Consider the following 15,999-nt stretch of genomic DNA (forward strand, 5'->3'; position numbering starts at 1 on the left):
TGGCCGCTCCCTAGGTCGCTCCCTTACGGTACAAGTTCAGGTTTCGCGGGGACCGGGAGCGGCCTCAGGTACCGCCAGACAGCGGCCCGCAATCCCGCCACCAGCCGCTGGGCAACGCCTCCTCAGCCTCCCGCCCTTTCTGACAGGCCGGCTCCCCCGCCCCTCCCCCGCCTTGTTCTCCGATTGGCTTCTCGCCGCCGCCGGTCCGCGCTCATTGGCTCCTCCCCACTACGAGCCCCGCCTCCTAGGCCGCACCGCCCCTGCCTCAGGGGTTAGGCGGTCCCTTTCCTGAGCGTCCCTCAGCGGCCACCGTAGCCCAGGCCGTACGTGGCAGTGGGGCTGCGGCGGCCTATGAGCGGCGGCCCCGTGCCCCGGAAGGGGCGTGGCGCGAGCCGGAAGTCCCCCCTCCTCTTTTCCTGCTGGCCCGCCGCTCGGTGCCCCCTCCCGCTGGGCTCCGCCATGTCGCCGGTGCGGGCGGTGCTGGCGCTGCTGGCCGCGCTGGCGGCCCCGGCTGCCGCCTACTTCGTCAGCATCGACGCGCACGCTGAGGAGTGCTTCCTGGAGCGGGTGCCGTCCGGCACGAAGATGGGGCTCATTTTCGAGGTGGCGGAGGGGGGCTTCCTGGATATCGACGTGGAGGTGAGGCGGACCGGCGCGGCGGCGGGCCGGCCTTGGGCCGCGCTGAGGGCGGGGGGCAGGCCCGGGGCGGCGCCCCGCCGCCGTCGGGGGTGCGGAGGCCGTGGTGGCTGGGGCAGAGCCCGGCGGGGCAGCGGTGGTGGTGCCCCGGGCGGCCAGGCCCCGCGCCGGGGGGTTCCGTGCCCTGGGGCCGCCCGGCCTGGCTGCCCGGTCTGCTTGCCTTCGGAGCCGCCCGCCTCAGGTTTCCTTCGCTATTCTGTTCAGTATTCGTAATAAAACTTGTTTGGCGGGAAGAATGAATTAATCCCCTTTACAAAAACGCGCTGGTTGTTTGGGAGCGGTGTGGTTCCCCTTGACTCAAAAGACGCCTTTACTCGGGTTGATTGCCGCCCTGAAAGTTGTAGCCGAGTCCTTCAGCGAGGCATCGGACCGGTAGGAGAGTGGTGAATAAGGATTCCTCTCGCTTTGGTGAGGACCAGGTAGCTGCCTGTGTGGGGTAACGTCAGCGTGAGAGGGTCACCTCCGAGGGTGGGTACAATGCTGTCATTGCACACGGCTGTGGTACCGGGACGTGGTCAGGGAGCTGTGCGTTCCCCTTCACATGTCACCGCTGGAAGCTCAGCCGCAGAGTCTGGGAGCCTGGCGGGATGGAAGCTGTAAGATCACAGTGACCCTGAGGGCTCAGTGCTCGAGCCCTTAGTCTGTTCGGAATGGTCACCGCAACAGTGCACAGGGGTAATATTGACATATGGGAGAATGTCTTCTTTTTTCCACCCCCACCCCCCCCCCCCCCCCTTCAAATGGGGGAGATAAGGTTTCCCCTGCAGTTATTAATGTGGCTGTCAGCCGGAGCTGTAGGTAGCTTATGGTTTACTTGTTCTTGAGTGCTTCTTATCTTGACCACAGGAGGCCAGTAATCTCGGCCAGTAAGAGAGGCTTTTGTATGACTTTTTGTAACCAAGAAGTTTTTTTAAAAAAACCCAACAACCTACCACAACTTCTGTACAGAAAAATGCATCACTGCTTTTGAGTTGTGGGGAGGGAAAGGACAAAGAATGCCAAACCAGTCAGATCACAGATGGTATTGGTAGTTCTGACTGAGTAATTTCAGAATATGCATGTAATGGTGTATTTAAACCTGCTCTGTTATAAATAAAATGTGTGATACTTTTTTTTCCCCATCCAGATTACAGGGCCTGATAATAAAGGAATTTATAAAGGCGATCGAGAGTCCAGTGGAAAATACACATTTGCTGCCCACATGGATGGAACTTACAAGTTTTGCTTTAGCAACAGAATGTCCACCATGACTCCCAAGATAGTGATGTTCACTATTGATATCGGGGAAGCTCCGAAGGGGCAAGACATGGAGACAGAAGGTGAGGAAGACTCCTGGAAAGAAATGAGCCCCAGCTTGGGAGCTTTTCCCTACATGCATGACTTCTGAACTTGACCAGGATTCGCAGAATTCCTGCTTCTTCAGGCTGTTTAGTTAGCTGTTCCCTTGCACAGCTAAAATGGATATGGATGTTTTTAGACCACATTACATGATTTAATGCAGAATCACCAGAGAATCACTTGGCCATCTGCAGAAACTAATGCTTTTATCTTTTAGTCTTTTTATCAGTTTCATTCTCTGATTTCTAGTTTGCTCAGCGGTATGTAGGCTGCTACATGCATTAGTCGAGCTCTTTTATAAATGTCCTAATATAAAAAATTTTCTCTTAGCCATGTAAATTACTGTTTTATCTGCAGCCTTTTGTCCTGTACTTGTGTTCATCTCTTACACTTTTCTCTAGGTGGTGGAGATACCTGGGATGGTATGTGTACTGCTTTTTGAAAGCTCATTAGCATCTTGTCTTTTGCGTATGTTTATTCACTAACAGCTAACGTTTGCTTTTTCTCTGTAACATTTGTTTGTAGCATGAGAATATCTTTTTAATAAACTACATAAAAGGTCTGATTCTGAGCAATGCTGAGCACCTGCAAGCTTCCATGGAGAGGTTTATATACCTAGCAACTCTTGGGATCAGGTCCTTGAACTGTGACTGTCTGCCTTCAGGTGCTTTTTTCTGGCTAACAGAAGATTTAATCGGGAGTTTTAGGGGAAACTAAACTAAAACACTGCACATCCAAGAGCGCTGGATATTTTAGATGGTGTTTGCTTTCTGTTGCTAAGGTGAATGTTGAGTAATCAAGGACTTTTGGAAGCAGTAAGCTGCTTTTAGGTTATGAATGATCAGTAATGTTGCAAGGGGAAAGACTTAATTTTGTCATTTGTTCTAGAAGAATTAAATGAATGTATTGGGTAACAAGTTACTAAGTTTTATTTAGAAATCACTATAGTTAGGCAATAAATTCTTGTTTTCTATTTTAGCAGGTAAATAACTGGGTGCATTGAGTGCTTGATATAACTTTAAAAGTAACAAATTCCTAATTTTTCATTATTATTTTAAGACTTGGTTAAATTTATAGAGTCTGAATATATCTGTTGTAAAGAATTTAGTGCAGCTTTAAATTTTTGAGGCACTTTTTCTTTGATTGTTTTTATTCTTTGAGTGGATTTAAACAATCCCTGCAACTGTAACTTCTCTTATTAATGAATTGCACTTACTGCAGTGACCAAATGGCCATGAAAATAAGGGATTTACAATATTAGCAAAGGGAGTGTGGTTTACACAGCTATTTAGATTTTAATTATAACTTGTAGGAGTGTTAATCTCTGATCCTCTTTTTGACTGTTCCCAATGAAAGGTGTGTATTTTGATTAGCTTTATTTTCAGATTTTGATCTGAAACACTTAATTTATAAATCAAAATGTAATAAGATAGCTTCAAAGCCAAGTATGTCGCTTCGATGTAAAATGTGTTGGGTTTCATGACTTTTTAGGAGAGCCGATTGCCCAGGGCATGTCTGTGGAACGATATCTTGGACTTCTCTTGGTGCTAGAAAACTTTGAAAATTACACGTATAATTTATAAATTTCTGAGTGGACAGTTCTTTGAACAGGAATGTATATAAAAGATCCTGTGATTGACAGTCAAATCACTAAATCTTAGATCTCTGATCTGTCCATTTGTGGAACTCTCTCAAGCTAGTTTTCTGTTGTTGGTTTGGTATTTTCCTCCTCTTCTGCTTTCATGACGCACCAGAACCTGAAGCCAGTTCCTGCCCTCTGCCAGGCCCCTTTGGCATTGTTTCTGCTGAATGCTGTGCTTCAGCTAGACCCACAGATGACAAGATGCGATATGTTGCTTCAGAAAGTGATCTCGTTTTGCCAGCATCATGATCTTAAGCTAAATTCTCAGTCGTTCTATTTTTGCAAGCTTAACAACTAGGAAAAGCTGTGATGTTAAGATAATTTGCTTGGAATATATTGGATGGTATTGTCAAACTAGATACGTGTGTGTGGTATGGATCTCATGTGCTCTCACCTTCTGTTTTTCTGGAAGAGTGTGCCTGGATTGGAAATGAGTGGTCTGTACTGACTAAATTGCGTGTCTTCTGCCTTCTCGTCACATGTGGAGAAAGATGTTTTCCCACTTGTTATATCCCATAGAGATGTGTTAGGAAAAGCGGCGCTATGAAAACTAAACTTTGCTTTGCTGTAAGGATAAAAAGTTCTCAGCTGTACAGACTGCACTTTTCAGAACTTCTGCAACAGGAAATTAAGTGTAACTGTTCATAAATATTGACAAATTGGTTTTTGAGTCAGTAACCGACTTTCTGATGCTTCTGAAATTATTCCGCAGCTCATCAGAACAAGCTAGAAGAGATGATTAATGAGTTAGCAGTGGCCATGACAGCTGTAAAGCATGAACAGGAGTACATGGAAGTTCGTGAAAGAATACATAGAGCAAGTACGTGTCTTTGACTTAAATGCCTTCTCTCCTCTCAAATGAACTTACAAAATGTGATTTAAAATACAAGTCTAGGGAAGCTGTTCCAAGTTACTGAAAAAAAAACCCCACAAACCCAAAAATGATAATTTGGAACAAATTCTGAAGGACCTGCCCACGCAATAAAGAATGTAGCTGAGGCTTGCAATCGCCTTTACGTTGGCTTGTCTCTCATTTACTGAAGACTGGTATGCAAAACGTTTGCTTAATTGTTGTAAATTCGGTGGTTCTTTGGATGGTGTGTTCATGAAGGTATCAGTAATGATACAGTTCCCAGGGGCAGGCTTTGCTTGAACTACTACTTCATCCTTCAAGTGGGTGTGGCTTAATAATTGAACCAAAGTCTTTTTTTAAATGTTCGTTGAAATAGAGCAGAACTACAGTTATTTCCCAGTAGAGCACTGGGCTAACTCTGCAGTCACAACCCTTGCTTTCTGAAATACAGCTTTAAAGTGTGACTGAGAGTGCTGAGTGATGCATTAGGGAAAGCCCAGTGAGAAAAAGGGCAAATATTTTTAATATGTGAATACGAAGTTTAATAATAATATTAAATAATAGTAAAATACTAATAATATTAAAATAATAACATCAATATTAAATAATATTAGAGCACTGGCCCCTCAACTTTTTGAACCTATGAATAACTCCAGGTTTATTCGTTACTGATGGTGTGATTTAAGAAAATGCCAAAATTTTAGAACTGGAGATGACAAACCTTTAGAGATTAGAAATTCCCATCTTAACTTTGAGAGACCGTAATATGCAAATGTTGTTTGAAAAAGCCAGTGGATTCTGTTTGTCAGTTATAAGCTTCTGCCTGGCCTCTTTGAAGGGGGGCAGGATAGAGAAACGTGCTGCAGTTTGTCTGAAGTTGAGGTTAAACATTTTTTTATGCTTTTGCATAGCAGGCTGTTCAGAAAACTATGCACTCCCCCCTCAGCTCTCAGTCTCCAGAGCCCTTCTGGGACACTTGTAATGTTACAAAATGTTCCCCCCCCAAAAAAAAAAAAAAAAAAAAAAAAAGAGGAAGATACAAATATCAGTAGGTTATGTGCAGTAATTCAGTTCCAGTGACAGTGTTTTCGGTTGGTTTAAATGCTTTGTTACTCTACTACTTTTTTTTTTTCTTCTCCCCAACAGTTAATGACAACACAAACAGCAGAGTGGTTCTTTGGTCATTCTTCGAAGCTCTTGTACTAGTTGCCATGACACTGGGACAAATCTACTATCTGAAGAGGTTTTTTGAAGTTCGAAGGGTTGTTTAAGAGTACTTTTCTGGTCCCGGATTTCAGTTCACTGTCTACCAAACATCCTGGTCACAAAAAGGTCATTTAGTTTCTGAACCCTCTTTACTGAACTGTAAAACTTATTTGCTTATGTTCCTTCCTAGTTAAAGAATGAATTGTTTTTATATATCTTCTGTAGCATAAGCTGTGCTGAAATCTTGTCACTGAATTGGCATAATTTTTTTCACTTCAATCTGCCTAGTCTGTATGCTAAGCGAGGTCCAAGCAATCTGCAAATGCTGTAATTCAACCATAGTAACAAGCAATGTTGATGTCTTTTTCTAACTTTTTTTTCCTGTTTCCATAAGTACTTGCAGTTCTATCTAGGGAAACGGTACAAGGCCCTAACATGACTCTTTGCATTTTTGACATCTTTAACCCTGTGGTAGGTGTTACCAAATCGAAATAATCCCTTCTTCATTTACATAAACTGCCAAGGAGAAGCAATTGGAGCTTTATTTTGTTAATGAATAGAAGACAGCTGACCACTTCCAATGTAGTGTACTATTGAAAATAGTTGCTATTTAAAAGAAAGTCTTCAGTAACTATCGGAATTACATCAACTGATTCCCAAAGTTCTTTTAAATAGTTGCTATGAAAATTTCTCCTCTCATTACCGAATGTTCATCATATGGTTTTTAGTCTTTTTATATCGAAGCCAATTGTGTGCAGTATCTTGGCAGACAATGGTTAATTAGCCCTTTGGCTTTTACAGGTCCAAAGCTGGGACTGTTGGTGTTGTGGCAGAACACGTTCGTGTTCAGGAAATCGGGATTCCTGATGCCAAAGGGTTAATGATTCTGGGGGTTTATTGCGATGCTATGCAGCCCTTGTATTTAAGTTAAGTGGCAGCCTCTGCCATTATCTGATCATAATTAGCATAATGCTAAATACTGGTGTGTTTTCTTTTTCAGGCATATGTAGATTTGTTTTTGTATAAAGTTACTTTACTCGGTATCTGATGATTGGGTTAAAAATTACAAGAAGCGTCTGATGTGGGTGCTGAGCCAGGATTATGTTGTGACTGATGTATATTAGTTGTAATCATTTTTGAGGGTGGGGTGGGGTCTTTTCCAGGGGGGAGCCTCTACAAGTAACACACAAACGGTTTTGTACAATTAATTTAAAATTTGTTACAGGTTTTCATGTTCCGGGTAAAGTTTTTTCAACCTTGGGCAAACACTTGCAGCGGTTCCTCAGAGAGGTGGCTATTACACCTCACTGTGACTGCTGTGTGCCAATATTTTTGTGTAAAACACTTAAAATTGAATTCTAAGATGTACATTTAAAAATTGCTTGTGAATCTAAATATGACCCAGGTTCGATAAATAAACAAATTCTTTAAAAAAAAATACTTTGTTTATTATTTTTTTTCCTTTGGAATACTTTAAGGAAGTACAGTTTAACAGAAAGGTTTTGGTGAAGTGTTTCTTGGGAGATCGGGAATCCAGCCCACTGCCATCCCGCTCTGTGGGTTGGATAGGAAAATTGTGAGTGATCCGAACCCTGGGGCTTGGCTGCGGGGCTGCAGGCGCTTCGGTGTGACGGTGCTTCTCTAGACAGGCAGAAGTGCTCGCTGCGGTAGTCCCGTCGCCATAAAACCGAGGTATTTTTTGCTGTATCCCCAGGGAGGTTTCTGCTGCCGAGTTTCCCCACGGAGGGAAAGGCGGGTGGTGGCGGCCGCGGGGCCGGAACCAAGGTGCTGCGGTTCTTGTTGCCGCCCGGCCCAGGAGCGCGGCGGGGCCGGAACCGAGGTGCGGCGGTGTGTGTTTCCGGCCGGCCCCGGGGCGGGCGGAGCGGTGGTGCCTCAGTCATGGAGGCGGTGACCGAGGGGAGCTGGGAGTCGCTGCCCGTGGCGCTGAGTCCGGGCGTGCTGCGGGCGCTGCGGGAGCTCGGCTTTGCCCGCATGACCCCGGTGCAGGTGGGGGGCGCCGGGCTCGCCCCTCGCCCGGGTGAGGGGGCGGCGGGGCCCTGAGGGAGGGGGGCGGCGGGGCCGGGGCCCAGCTCGGGCCGCTCTGGGGCCGCTGGCAGCGCTGTCCCCGCACCCTGCAGCAGCGGGGCAGGTCGCGGCGCTGGCGCTGCTGACAGGGAGCTTTGATGTCCCTTGTGTCACTAGAGCCAACGCGCCTCTTTGTGATGTTTCTTTGTTGTTTTTTTCAGTCTGCGACCATTCCGCTGTTCATGAGTAACAAAGATGTTGCCGCAGAGGCGGTGAGTCCCTTTTTCTTGTTTTTCTTGGTTTGTCCCTGGAGCTGACGCAGGGTTGACTGTTTCCCATCTCACAGGTAACAGGCAGTGGCAAAACCTTAGCGTTTGTAATTCCCATACTGGAAATTCTTCTCAGACGGGAAGAAAAACTAAAGAAAATGCAGGTAAGATGAAGTTTCTCAGTTCTGAGTATATTTTTATGGTGTGCGAGTAAGATTTGAGGGCTTCAGGAGAAGTGTCAGTAAGCAAAATTGCATGTACGTGAAGTGACTGTGCTCAGATCTTTGGTGTAACAGTTACAATAAACTGTGTAAAGCCTGACAATAAATAGGGGTGCGATTTCTGTGCACTTAGATACAGCTTCTTATTTGACGTGACCAAAAAAGGTTTCTGAGCTGTTAGAAAAATGTCTTAAAATATCTACAACGATGGTACTACAGGCGAGTCTTTGAATTCTTTTATCATCCATTGACTGAATACATTTCAGTGTACAGAGAACTCGTGCTGTTATTTGCTATTAAATACCAGCACTAGATATGGCTCTCTGAGCAGAGGTATTTTGCTCATTGGTATAATACCTCTTCCACAGATGTTTTCTGTTATTTTGTATACTTTATTGTATTTCTGTGGAAACGTGGACTCAATCTTAAAGATCTTTTCCAACGTAAATGATTCTGTGTTTCGTCTAAAACTAGGATCATGAGCATGGCTCACATTCGCTTAGCTTGTAAGGGAGAATTTTTCCTACATCTTGCTTCTAATCTGTTATTTTCCATAAATTCTTTTTGTTTTTAATGTGCAGGTTGGAGCTGTAATTATCACACCAACAAGAGAATTAGCTATTCAAATTGATGAGGTGCTATCACATTTCACAAAACACTTCCCCAAGTTTAGGTGAGTGAACTTTAGACTTGTCATGACCTGGGTTCCTTTTTCTTTGGACTTCTGTCATTCATAAACTAGCAAAACTTCAAAGATTAACTAAATCTTTCTGGTTTATTGTTTCAGTCAGATTCTTTTAATTGGTGGTAGGAATCCCATGGAAGATGTTGAAAAATTTAAAGAACGTGGGTGAGTTGATTGTAATTCTTAGCAATACGTCGCAGCTGTAGTTTTCTCCTTGCCCTTCGGGGTTTCAGATTAGAGCTTTGGTCCTGCTGGTGCCAAAATTTGATGGTATTGTATGAGTGTGTCAGGGGGTATGCTGAGGAAATGGTGGTTTCTTTTCCTTGAGTGAGATAAGCTGTAATGGGAAGTAGGAAAGGATCCAGTAGGAAAGGATCACATGTGAAATTGGTACCATTTACATGTTGCCTGGGTGAAGCAGCATGCAGCACAGGGAGCCAAAAACTGTCTTCACTGAATGTTTTGGCTCCTTCTTTCTTGTAAATGTTGGACCAGCAGTGGGCTCTGGTGTGATTGAGACTGTGCTGATGAATAATTTTCTGCAACTCTTTGGTGCCGATACCGATGATGTTTGGAAGCAATTGTATTTGCCGCTGGCTTTTGCACAGAGGTACCACATATTTCTTCTGGCTGATAGTTGCTTTCCGTAGTTGCTGATGATATTCTAAACTTTTATTACCACAAATGGTGTGCTTTCACCTGAGCGTTTTTCTCCCATCAACATGGCATCTGAAAGGCAATGAAATATGTATACAGTTAGACGTGGCAGACTGAAATTGTTTTATTGAAGAACGCAGTCAGCTTAGGGTGCAGGTTTGTGCTGTGATGATGATGTTAGCAGCTCCCCCAGGGTCCTTCCTGTGCAGTCACAAACTGCTGCCTGTCTCGTTCATGAACAGTGGGAACATCATTGTAGCCACCCCGGGCCGCTTGGAGGATCTATTCAGAAGAAAAGCCGATGGGCTGGATCTAGCAAGTTGTGTGAAGTCTCTTGATGTGTTGGTATTAGATGAAGCAGACAGACTTCTAGATATGGGCTTTGAAGCAAGGTATTTGAATAATAATTCTGGTAATGCTTCTGAAGTTTTACATGAGTTCATATATGATTGATGTGAATAAGCGTGGCCTGCAATGACCTCTACAGTTAAATTTGTTCTGTTTTCTTCTATCTCTCTGGCTTAGTAGACTACATAAAGCAGCTGCTAAGGGGGAGGAGTATCAGGAAGGAGCGGATCCTTGATGAATACAGATTTTAAAATTTATTTTTTCCTGATGTATGTTAGCACATGCTATATTATTGCTTGAATAAATACTATTATTTACACATCACAGTGGCTTAAAACACATTAACCAAGAAGCTTTGATGTCTCTCTTCTCCTTCAAAGTTCAGAAAGCTAGTTCAATAGAAGATTGGCACTTGATAATAAAAATTGTTTTGTTTGTAGATTCATACTTGCAGTGACTTAACTTCTTTCTGAGGGAAGGCTTGGAACAATTATGTTTTACATGTGCTTACTTGCAGTTTAAATGCCATTCTGGACTTTTTGCCCAAGCAGAGGCGGACAGGTTTGTTCTCAGCAACTCAAACTCAAGAGGTGGAGAACCTGGTGAGGGCAGGTCTCCGGAATCCTGTCCGCATCTCCGTGAAAGAGAAGGGAGTGGCAGCAAGCAACACACAGAAAACTCCAACACGCCTGGAGAACTATTATATGGTGTGAACCTCTGCGCTTCGTGATAGTTTCTTGTTCCCTCTCCTTTTTTCCTGGCTCTGTTAATAAGTTGTTGAAGTCTTGGCCTGTTAGGGTCACATTAGTGGAGGAACCAGAAGTCTCAAAGACATAAAGCTTTTGCAGGCTCTCCAAAGATCAGTAATCAAGCTAGTGAGAAAGATCTAAATTAGTAACCCTGTTGTTTCCTGCTCTGTGAGTTTTGTTTGAGTGGTCAGGAGCTGTTGTAACCCTAAACTGGCTGCGCTGCTGTTGCGGCTCCTTGACCTGCTTAGAGTGGCTGGGTGTGGGAGGAGGCTTTGGCCATTTCAGGGAAGTGGCTGAGGGAGACGTGGGATGCTGCTGCAGGAGAGGGGTTACGGCTGGGGATGGCAACACTAGGAGCTTAAGTGTTTGTTTTTCCTTAAAGCAAGGTACATAAGAGTAACATTCCACATGATGAATTGTGGTACAAATGATCAGTATTAAAAATTCTGCCTGTAGGTATTTATCGGTGCACAGCAAATGGGGGGGAACTGGCAGATCACTTTTGTTTCAAGTCCATTTTCTTACTTTTTTTTTTTTTCTTTTGCATTGTATAGATCTGCAAAGCAGATGAAAAATTTAATCAGTTGGTGCATTTCCTTCGACAGCACAAACAGGAAAAACATCTTGTCTTTTTCAGGTAATGCTGTTTGCGCTTCATTCTGAAAAGAGTATGGTGGTGTATTCCTTAAATTCCCGAACTGTGCCCTGCATTGACAAGGACAGAACTGTTTTAAAAGTGATTAATTTTAATAGTTGCCATGTAGAATATGGTGCTAAAAAGAGATTGATCAGTGCTTCATGTCTGGATTGTGTTGAACTGTATTAAGCAAAACATAGATTTTTATATGGATTTTTAAAGTAAGGCATTATAGATAGTTATATGACAATTATAAAAATTATGTACATATTTTAAATAAAATAGGCAATAGCATGTATTTTTTAAAGGTATCTGACCACTCTAGCATGACTGTCTAAACCAGATTAAAAATGCAGCATAATCTTTTGCTTTTACATCTGTCTTTGTCACAACAGTACGTGTGCCTGTGTGGAATACTATGGGAAGGCTTTGGAATCCTTAATTAAACAAGTGAAAATAATGAGCATTCATGGGAAAATGAAACACAAGCGTAACAAGATTTTTACTGAGTTTCGGAAGCTCCCAGGGTAAGAACATACATAAAGGCTAAACCAGGCAGAAGTAAAAAGTAGTAAGGGGTGTGCAATTCTGTCTGACAATATTCTTCTGCCACTGAAGCAGTGAGGAGCGGTGCTGCGCTGAGGACAATGCTACAAGTAGGTTCTGAATGTATTTATAACAACACAAACTATCGTTAGGGTCTCAAGGTATGATCACAAACAAAGCTAAAATGTGGCTGGAGCGTGTCCAGCCTGACGTAGATAATCTGTGTGGCAGCATGGAAGGTGCAGGAAGATGGATTTGGGATATCCTGCAGCCTGGGACCCGCTGTGGTTTGTGCTCTTGCTGGCCAAACATGCGTGCTGTGAACCTGTCGTTACCGCTGCGATCCCAGCTTCTGCTTTCACAGGGCAGTTTGACAACCATGTGTTAGCCTTGCTGCTTAATGTGGTGGTGGTAGGGGAGTGGTAATGAAAATAACCTTTTCTGAGTGGAAACGCAGGACTCTGGTTTGTTAGCATATAATGAAAAATATGGCAACACAGTGCTGTAACTTACCTGCAGAAAAGTGTTCTGTCAGCTTTGCAGGATGTTGTTAAGAGACTCTTGCCTTACTAGCTGTCATTTTTTATTGCATGGGACCTGAGTTTTAGCAGTTTATGTTGTAAGAAAAATAATTACCAACAGACTGGAACAGCTGTTTAAAATAGTACGCTAAATTTTTCAGTCTCTTAAATGTTTTATTAAAAGGTTTATCGTATTACATCCAGCTGCGGTGGATGTAGTGGTGATTTAAAAACAGAACTTGTCGTAGGAAATTGATTTTTTCATAGTGATGTAATGTAAATCACGTTCCTTATAGCTACTTTGTAATATTTTGTCTCTTTTGAAAAAACAAATGTTTTTAAACCTTTTGTTCCTCACTGTCCAGTGCAGATGCAGAATATGCAGCTGGGGCGGCGGGAGACCGGCTCTTCTCAAATCACAGTTTAATGACAAAATTCTTTTTCTTCTTCCTAGTGGCATTTTAGTTTGCACTGATGTGATGGCCCGCGGCATCGACATTCCAGAGGTGCACTGGGTTTTACAGTATGACCCACCGAGCAGTGCAAGGTACGCCTTCAGGTCTGAAAACTTTAGCTCTGCTTCTGGTCACATTACTGTACTGTTCCGATCCAAACTGGGAACACGCAGCTGTGGAAAACATGGTATCACTGCTTGGGAGCTGCTCCAAGTGCACACGTGAACCCATGTTTGTGTGCAGAGGCACCCTGGTGTCAGGCTTAGTGTGAGATATGAAAGATGTAGTGAGAGGTGAGATGCTGGAGTGAACGAGAGCAACAATAGGAGTGGGGAGAGCGCTCTTCGAGGAACAGGATGTTGAAAGCTCACATGAAAGGCGCTTTTCCGTGTATTTTGGCTTCCGTTGTCGTAGTTCTCCATACAACTTGCTTAAACATCACCCCCAAACCAGGTTCTCCTTGCTTTAGCACACAGCCCTGACCTGTGTGGGACTGCTGTGCATCTCTTGTATTGCGTTCTACTGATTCCGGTGGGTTTAGTTCAAGTGTACAGCGCCCTGTGCTTCCCGTCCCGCAGGATTGGCCCTTCTGCTGCCTGCCTAATGCTTTACACTCAGGCTGAGCGTCCCCTCCTGGCTCAGCTCTGGGCTGTGTCGTTTCAGCGCCTTTGTGCATCGGTGTGGTCGGACGGCGCGGATTGGCAATGTCGGCAGCGCGCTTGTGTTTTTGCTTCCCATGGAAGAATCGTACGTTAACTTTCTCTCCATCAACCAAAAGGTCAGTAGACTGTCACTGTACCTCAAAGCAGGTAGAAGAGCACGGCGACGGGCTTACTAACAGGAGCTTTGAAATCAGCATTTGTAGAATTTAAGGTCATATGCATCGGTAATGCTTTAGCAGAGGTGCAAAATTGAAGCAAAGACGAGAGCTGCTTATTCATCGCCAAATGCAACTATGTGTGGGAACACAATCACTCCCAGTGTTACCCACCGAGTGTGTGATGGGAATACGCGATGCACTGAGCCGGGAAAGGCTCTGCATCTCCAAGGGTGTGTAGATGGAGCATTTCCAGAAGGACAGCACTGGCTTACACTCCGACCCCCAGTCCTGCCACCCCCGTCATACACTGCACCCTCTGTGCCGCTGGTTTGTAACTCCTGAGAACTACCTGTGCCTGGTCCTGCATTTGTGGGATTAATTGTATAAATTCTGCAGGAGCTTGCTAATGAGAACGTGGCTTGGTAAGGCATGAGGGGAGGATGGTGCCTCCCCGCAGCTGCGGTGTGCGAACTCCTCTGCTGGGTAGGACAGCTGCATGGGGCTGGATGGTGGGTGCGTGGTGGAATGGCCGAGGAGGAGGAAGGAGGCTCAAAGCTGACTGAAGATGAACCAGGGAAGGAAGGAGCATGCGTTCCAACGTGCATTTTACATCACTCCGCTGAACTTTTCCTTTGGTTTTGTATTTCTTTTCTGGTTTTCAGTGTCCCATGCAGGAAATGAAACCACAGACAAACGTGGTAGATCTTCTTCCAAAACTGCAGTCTCTGGCCCTAGCTGACCGGGCAGTGTTCGAGAAAGGGATGAAAGCTTTTGTGTCTTACGTCCAGGCCTATGCCAAACATGAATGTAATCTGATCTTCCGAACGAGAGGTAATTCCCAGCAGGGGCTGGCATCTTCTACTCTTCTGTTCAGAAGACGGTGTTTGGTTTTGGGAAAAAACAGTCTTACTGTCCACAAGCTTCAACTCCTGATTCCTGAGGTCACTGCAGCCTCAGGTTCTGACAAAACTACTTTTATCAAACAACTTGTTTCTCATTGTTTTCAAGAGAAAACATGAGCAAGTTTGACCAAACTAACAAAAGCATAAATAAAGGTGACTTAGTATTGTTACAATACAGGAAGATAATGTTGCGTTGTTGTCTTTTTTTTTTTCCTCTGACTTGCTAAGTTAAATTAACTTTTTATCCAGCAAGAAACTGACTTTATAATCTTTATTTTAACAGATCTGGATTTTGCTAGCCTTGCTAAAGGTTTTGCATTGTTAAAAATGCCAAAGATGCCTGAACTAAGAGGAAAATCTTTTCCAGACTTTACTCCAGTTGCTGTTAATACAGACTCCATTTCATTTAAGGATAAAAACAGAGAAAAACAGAGACAAAAGCAATTAGAACAACAAAGAAAAGAAAGAGAGGAAAATGGAGGGAAAAAGAAATTCATAAAGAACAAAGCCTGGTCCAAACAGAAAGCCAAGAGGGAGAAGAAAAAGAAAGTAACAGCTAAAAGGAAGCGTGAAGAGGTAAATTGTGTCTGTTTTATTAAACTGCATGCAATTACTCTGGCATAGGTACATGCTCTCCAATGGCAGAGCACCATGGGATTTTAGTTGGATGGAACTGACAACGGTGAATTAACTTTTTAGGACCTTGAAGCAGGCAAAGCTTAAAAAAAAAATTAGAGAATCGTTTTAAAGCCAAACACTAAAACACTTTCTCAGCACCCTGATGCTAGTCAGTAATGCCCCCAGCAGAGGTAGCACGTTTTTATTTCTCAGAGGTCCAGCAGCATGGCATGATGATGGACAGCATTTCCCTCCCCGCCCCCCCCCCCCCCCCCCCCCCCCCCTTTGCTTTTTCCAGTTCTCAACACTTGTAACCAAGTGTTAGACAGTTTCGCAGGTAGAAACAGAGTATTATTTCCTGCTGCTTGGCTAATCCTGGCAAAATGTGCTTTGTAAACTTCTCTTGTATTCAGCTGTATAGAATGAAAACTTTTTGGTGCTGTGTTTAATTTGTTGTTTATTAACTGCCAACAGGGCTCTGATATTGAAGATGAGGATATGGAAGAGTTGCTGAACGACACAAGACTCTTGAAAAAATTAAAAAAGGGAAAAATTAGTGAAGAAGAGTTTGAGAAGAGACTAACAGGCAGCCAGAGTAGACTCAAAGCAGAAACTGTTGCTGACTTACAGTCTGAAGGTTGACAGTTATTGTAACCACATTTTTACATTAAAATATTGCCTATTTCAATAAAACCATATTTTTATAACAAAATGACAACGCAGAGAACAGAATCTTCATAAAGAGACATGGTGTCTATAAAGACAGACAAACCAGCCTGCAGTTGAGAACCAAGCCGAAAGCCCTGCTCTT

The 15,999-nt window shown here is 43.9% G+C and overlaps 2 protein-coding genes across 3 annotated transcripts; both read left to right on the plus strand.

Annotated features, from left to right (window-relative positions):
• Positions 1-382: 382 nt before the first annotated feature.
• TMED2 (transmembrane p24 trafficking protein 2) lies at positions 383-7,173 on the plus strand. The gene is made up of 4 exons (XM_080370754.1): positions 383-639; positions 1,823-2,015; positions 4,389-4,496; positions 5,676-7,173. The coding sequence occupies exons 1-4, from the start codon at positions 460-462 to the stop codon at positions 5,798-5,800; spliced, it is 606 nt and encodes a 201-aa protein (XP_080226880.1). The 5' UTR covers positions 383-459; the 3' UTR covers positions 5,801-7,173.
• A 106-nt stretch (positions 7,174-7,279) lies between these two features.
• DDX55 (DEAD-box helicase 55) lies at positions 7,280-15,900 on the plus strand. Of its 2 annotated transcripts, none has more exons than XM_080370117.1 (14): positions 7,280-7,742; positions 7,982-8,032; positions 8,107-8,193; positions 8,832-8,923; positions 9,038-9,100; positions 9,835-9,984; positions 10,458-10,647; positions 11,244-11,326; positions 11,722-11,853; positions 12,848-12,940; positions 13,512-13,626; positions 14,331-14,499; positions 14,854-15,146; positions 15,663-15,900. In XM_080370117.1, the coding sequence occupies exons 1-14, from the start codon at positions 7,635-7,637 to the stop codon at positions 15,828-15,830; spliced, it is 1,794 nt and encodes a 597-aa protein (XP_080226243.1). In that variant the 5' UTR covers positions 7,280-7,634; the 3' UTR covers positions 15,831-15,900. The 2 variants fall into 2 exon arrangements, with proteins under 2 accessions (XP_080226243.1, XP_080226244.1); XM_080370118.1 differs by having other exon boundaries at positions 7,664-7,773.
• Positions 15,901-15,999: the final 99 nt, after the last annotated feature.

This window comes from Falco punctatus, assembly GCF_963210335.1.
Source record: "Falco punctatus genome assembly, chromosome: 1".
NCBI classification, from domain to species: Eukaryota; Metazoa; Chordata; class Aves; order Falconiformes; family Falconidae; genus Falco; species Falco punctatus.

Coding starts and splice junctions, on each gene's coding strand:
- TMED2 (XM_080370754.1), top strand. CDS start 460: ATGTCGCCGGTGCGGGCGGTGCTGGCGCTGCTGGCCGCGCTGGCGGCC. Junction 640..1,822: donor TCCTGGATATCGACGTGGAG/GTGAGGCGGACC, acceptor TTCCCCATCCAG/ATTACAGGGCCTGATAATAA. Junction 4,497..5,675: donor TGAAAGAATACATAGAGCAA/GTACGTGTCTTT, acceptor TCTCCCCAACAG/TTAATGACAACACAAACAGC.
- DDX55 (XM_080370117.1), top strand. CDS start 7,635: ATGGAGGCGGTGACCGAGGGGAGCTGGGAGTCGCTGCCCGTGGCGCTG. Junction 13,627..14,330: donor TTCTCTCCATCAACCAAAAG/GTCAGTAGACTG, acceptor TCTGGTTTTCAG/TGTCCCATGCAGGAAATGAA. Junction 14,500..14,853: donor TCTGATCTTCCGAACGAGAG/GTAATTCCCAGC, acceptor TTATTTTAACAG/ATCTGGATTTTGCTAGCCTT.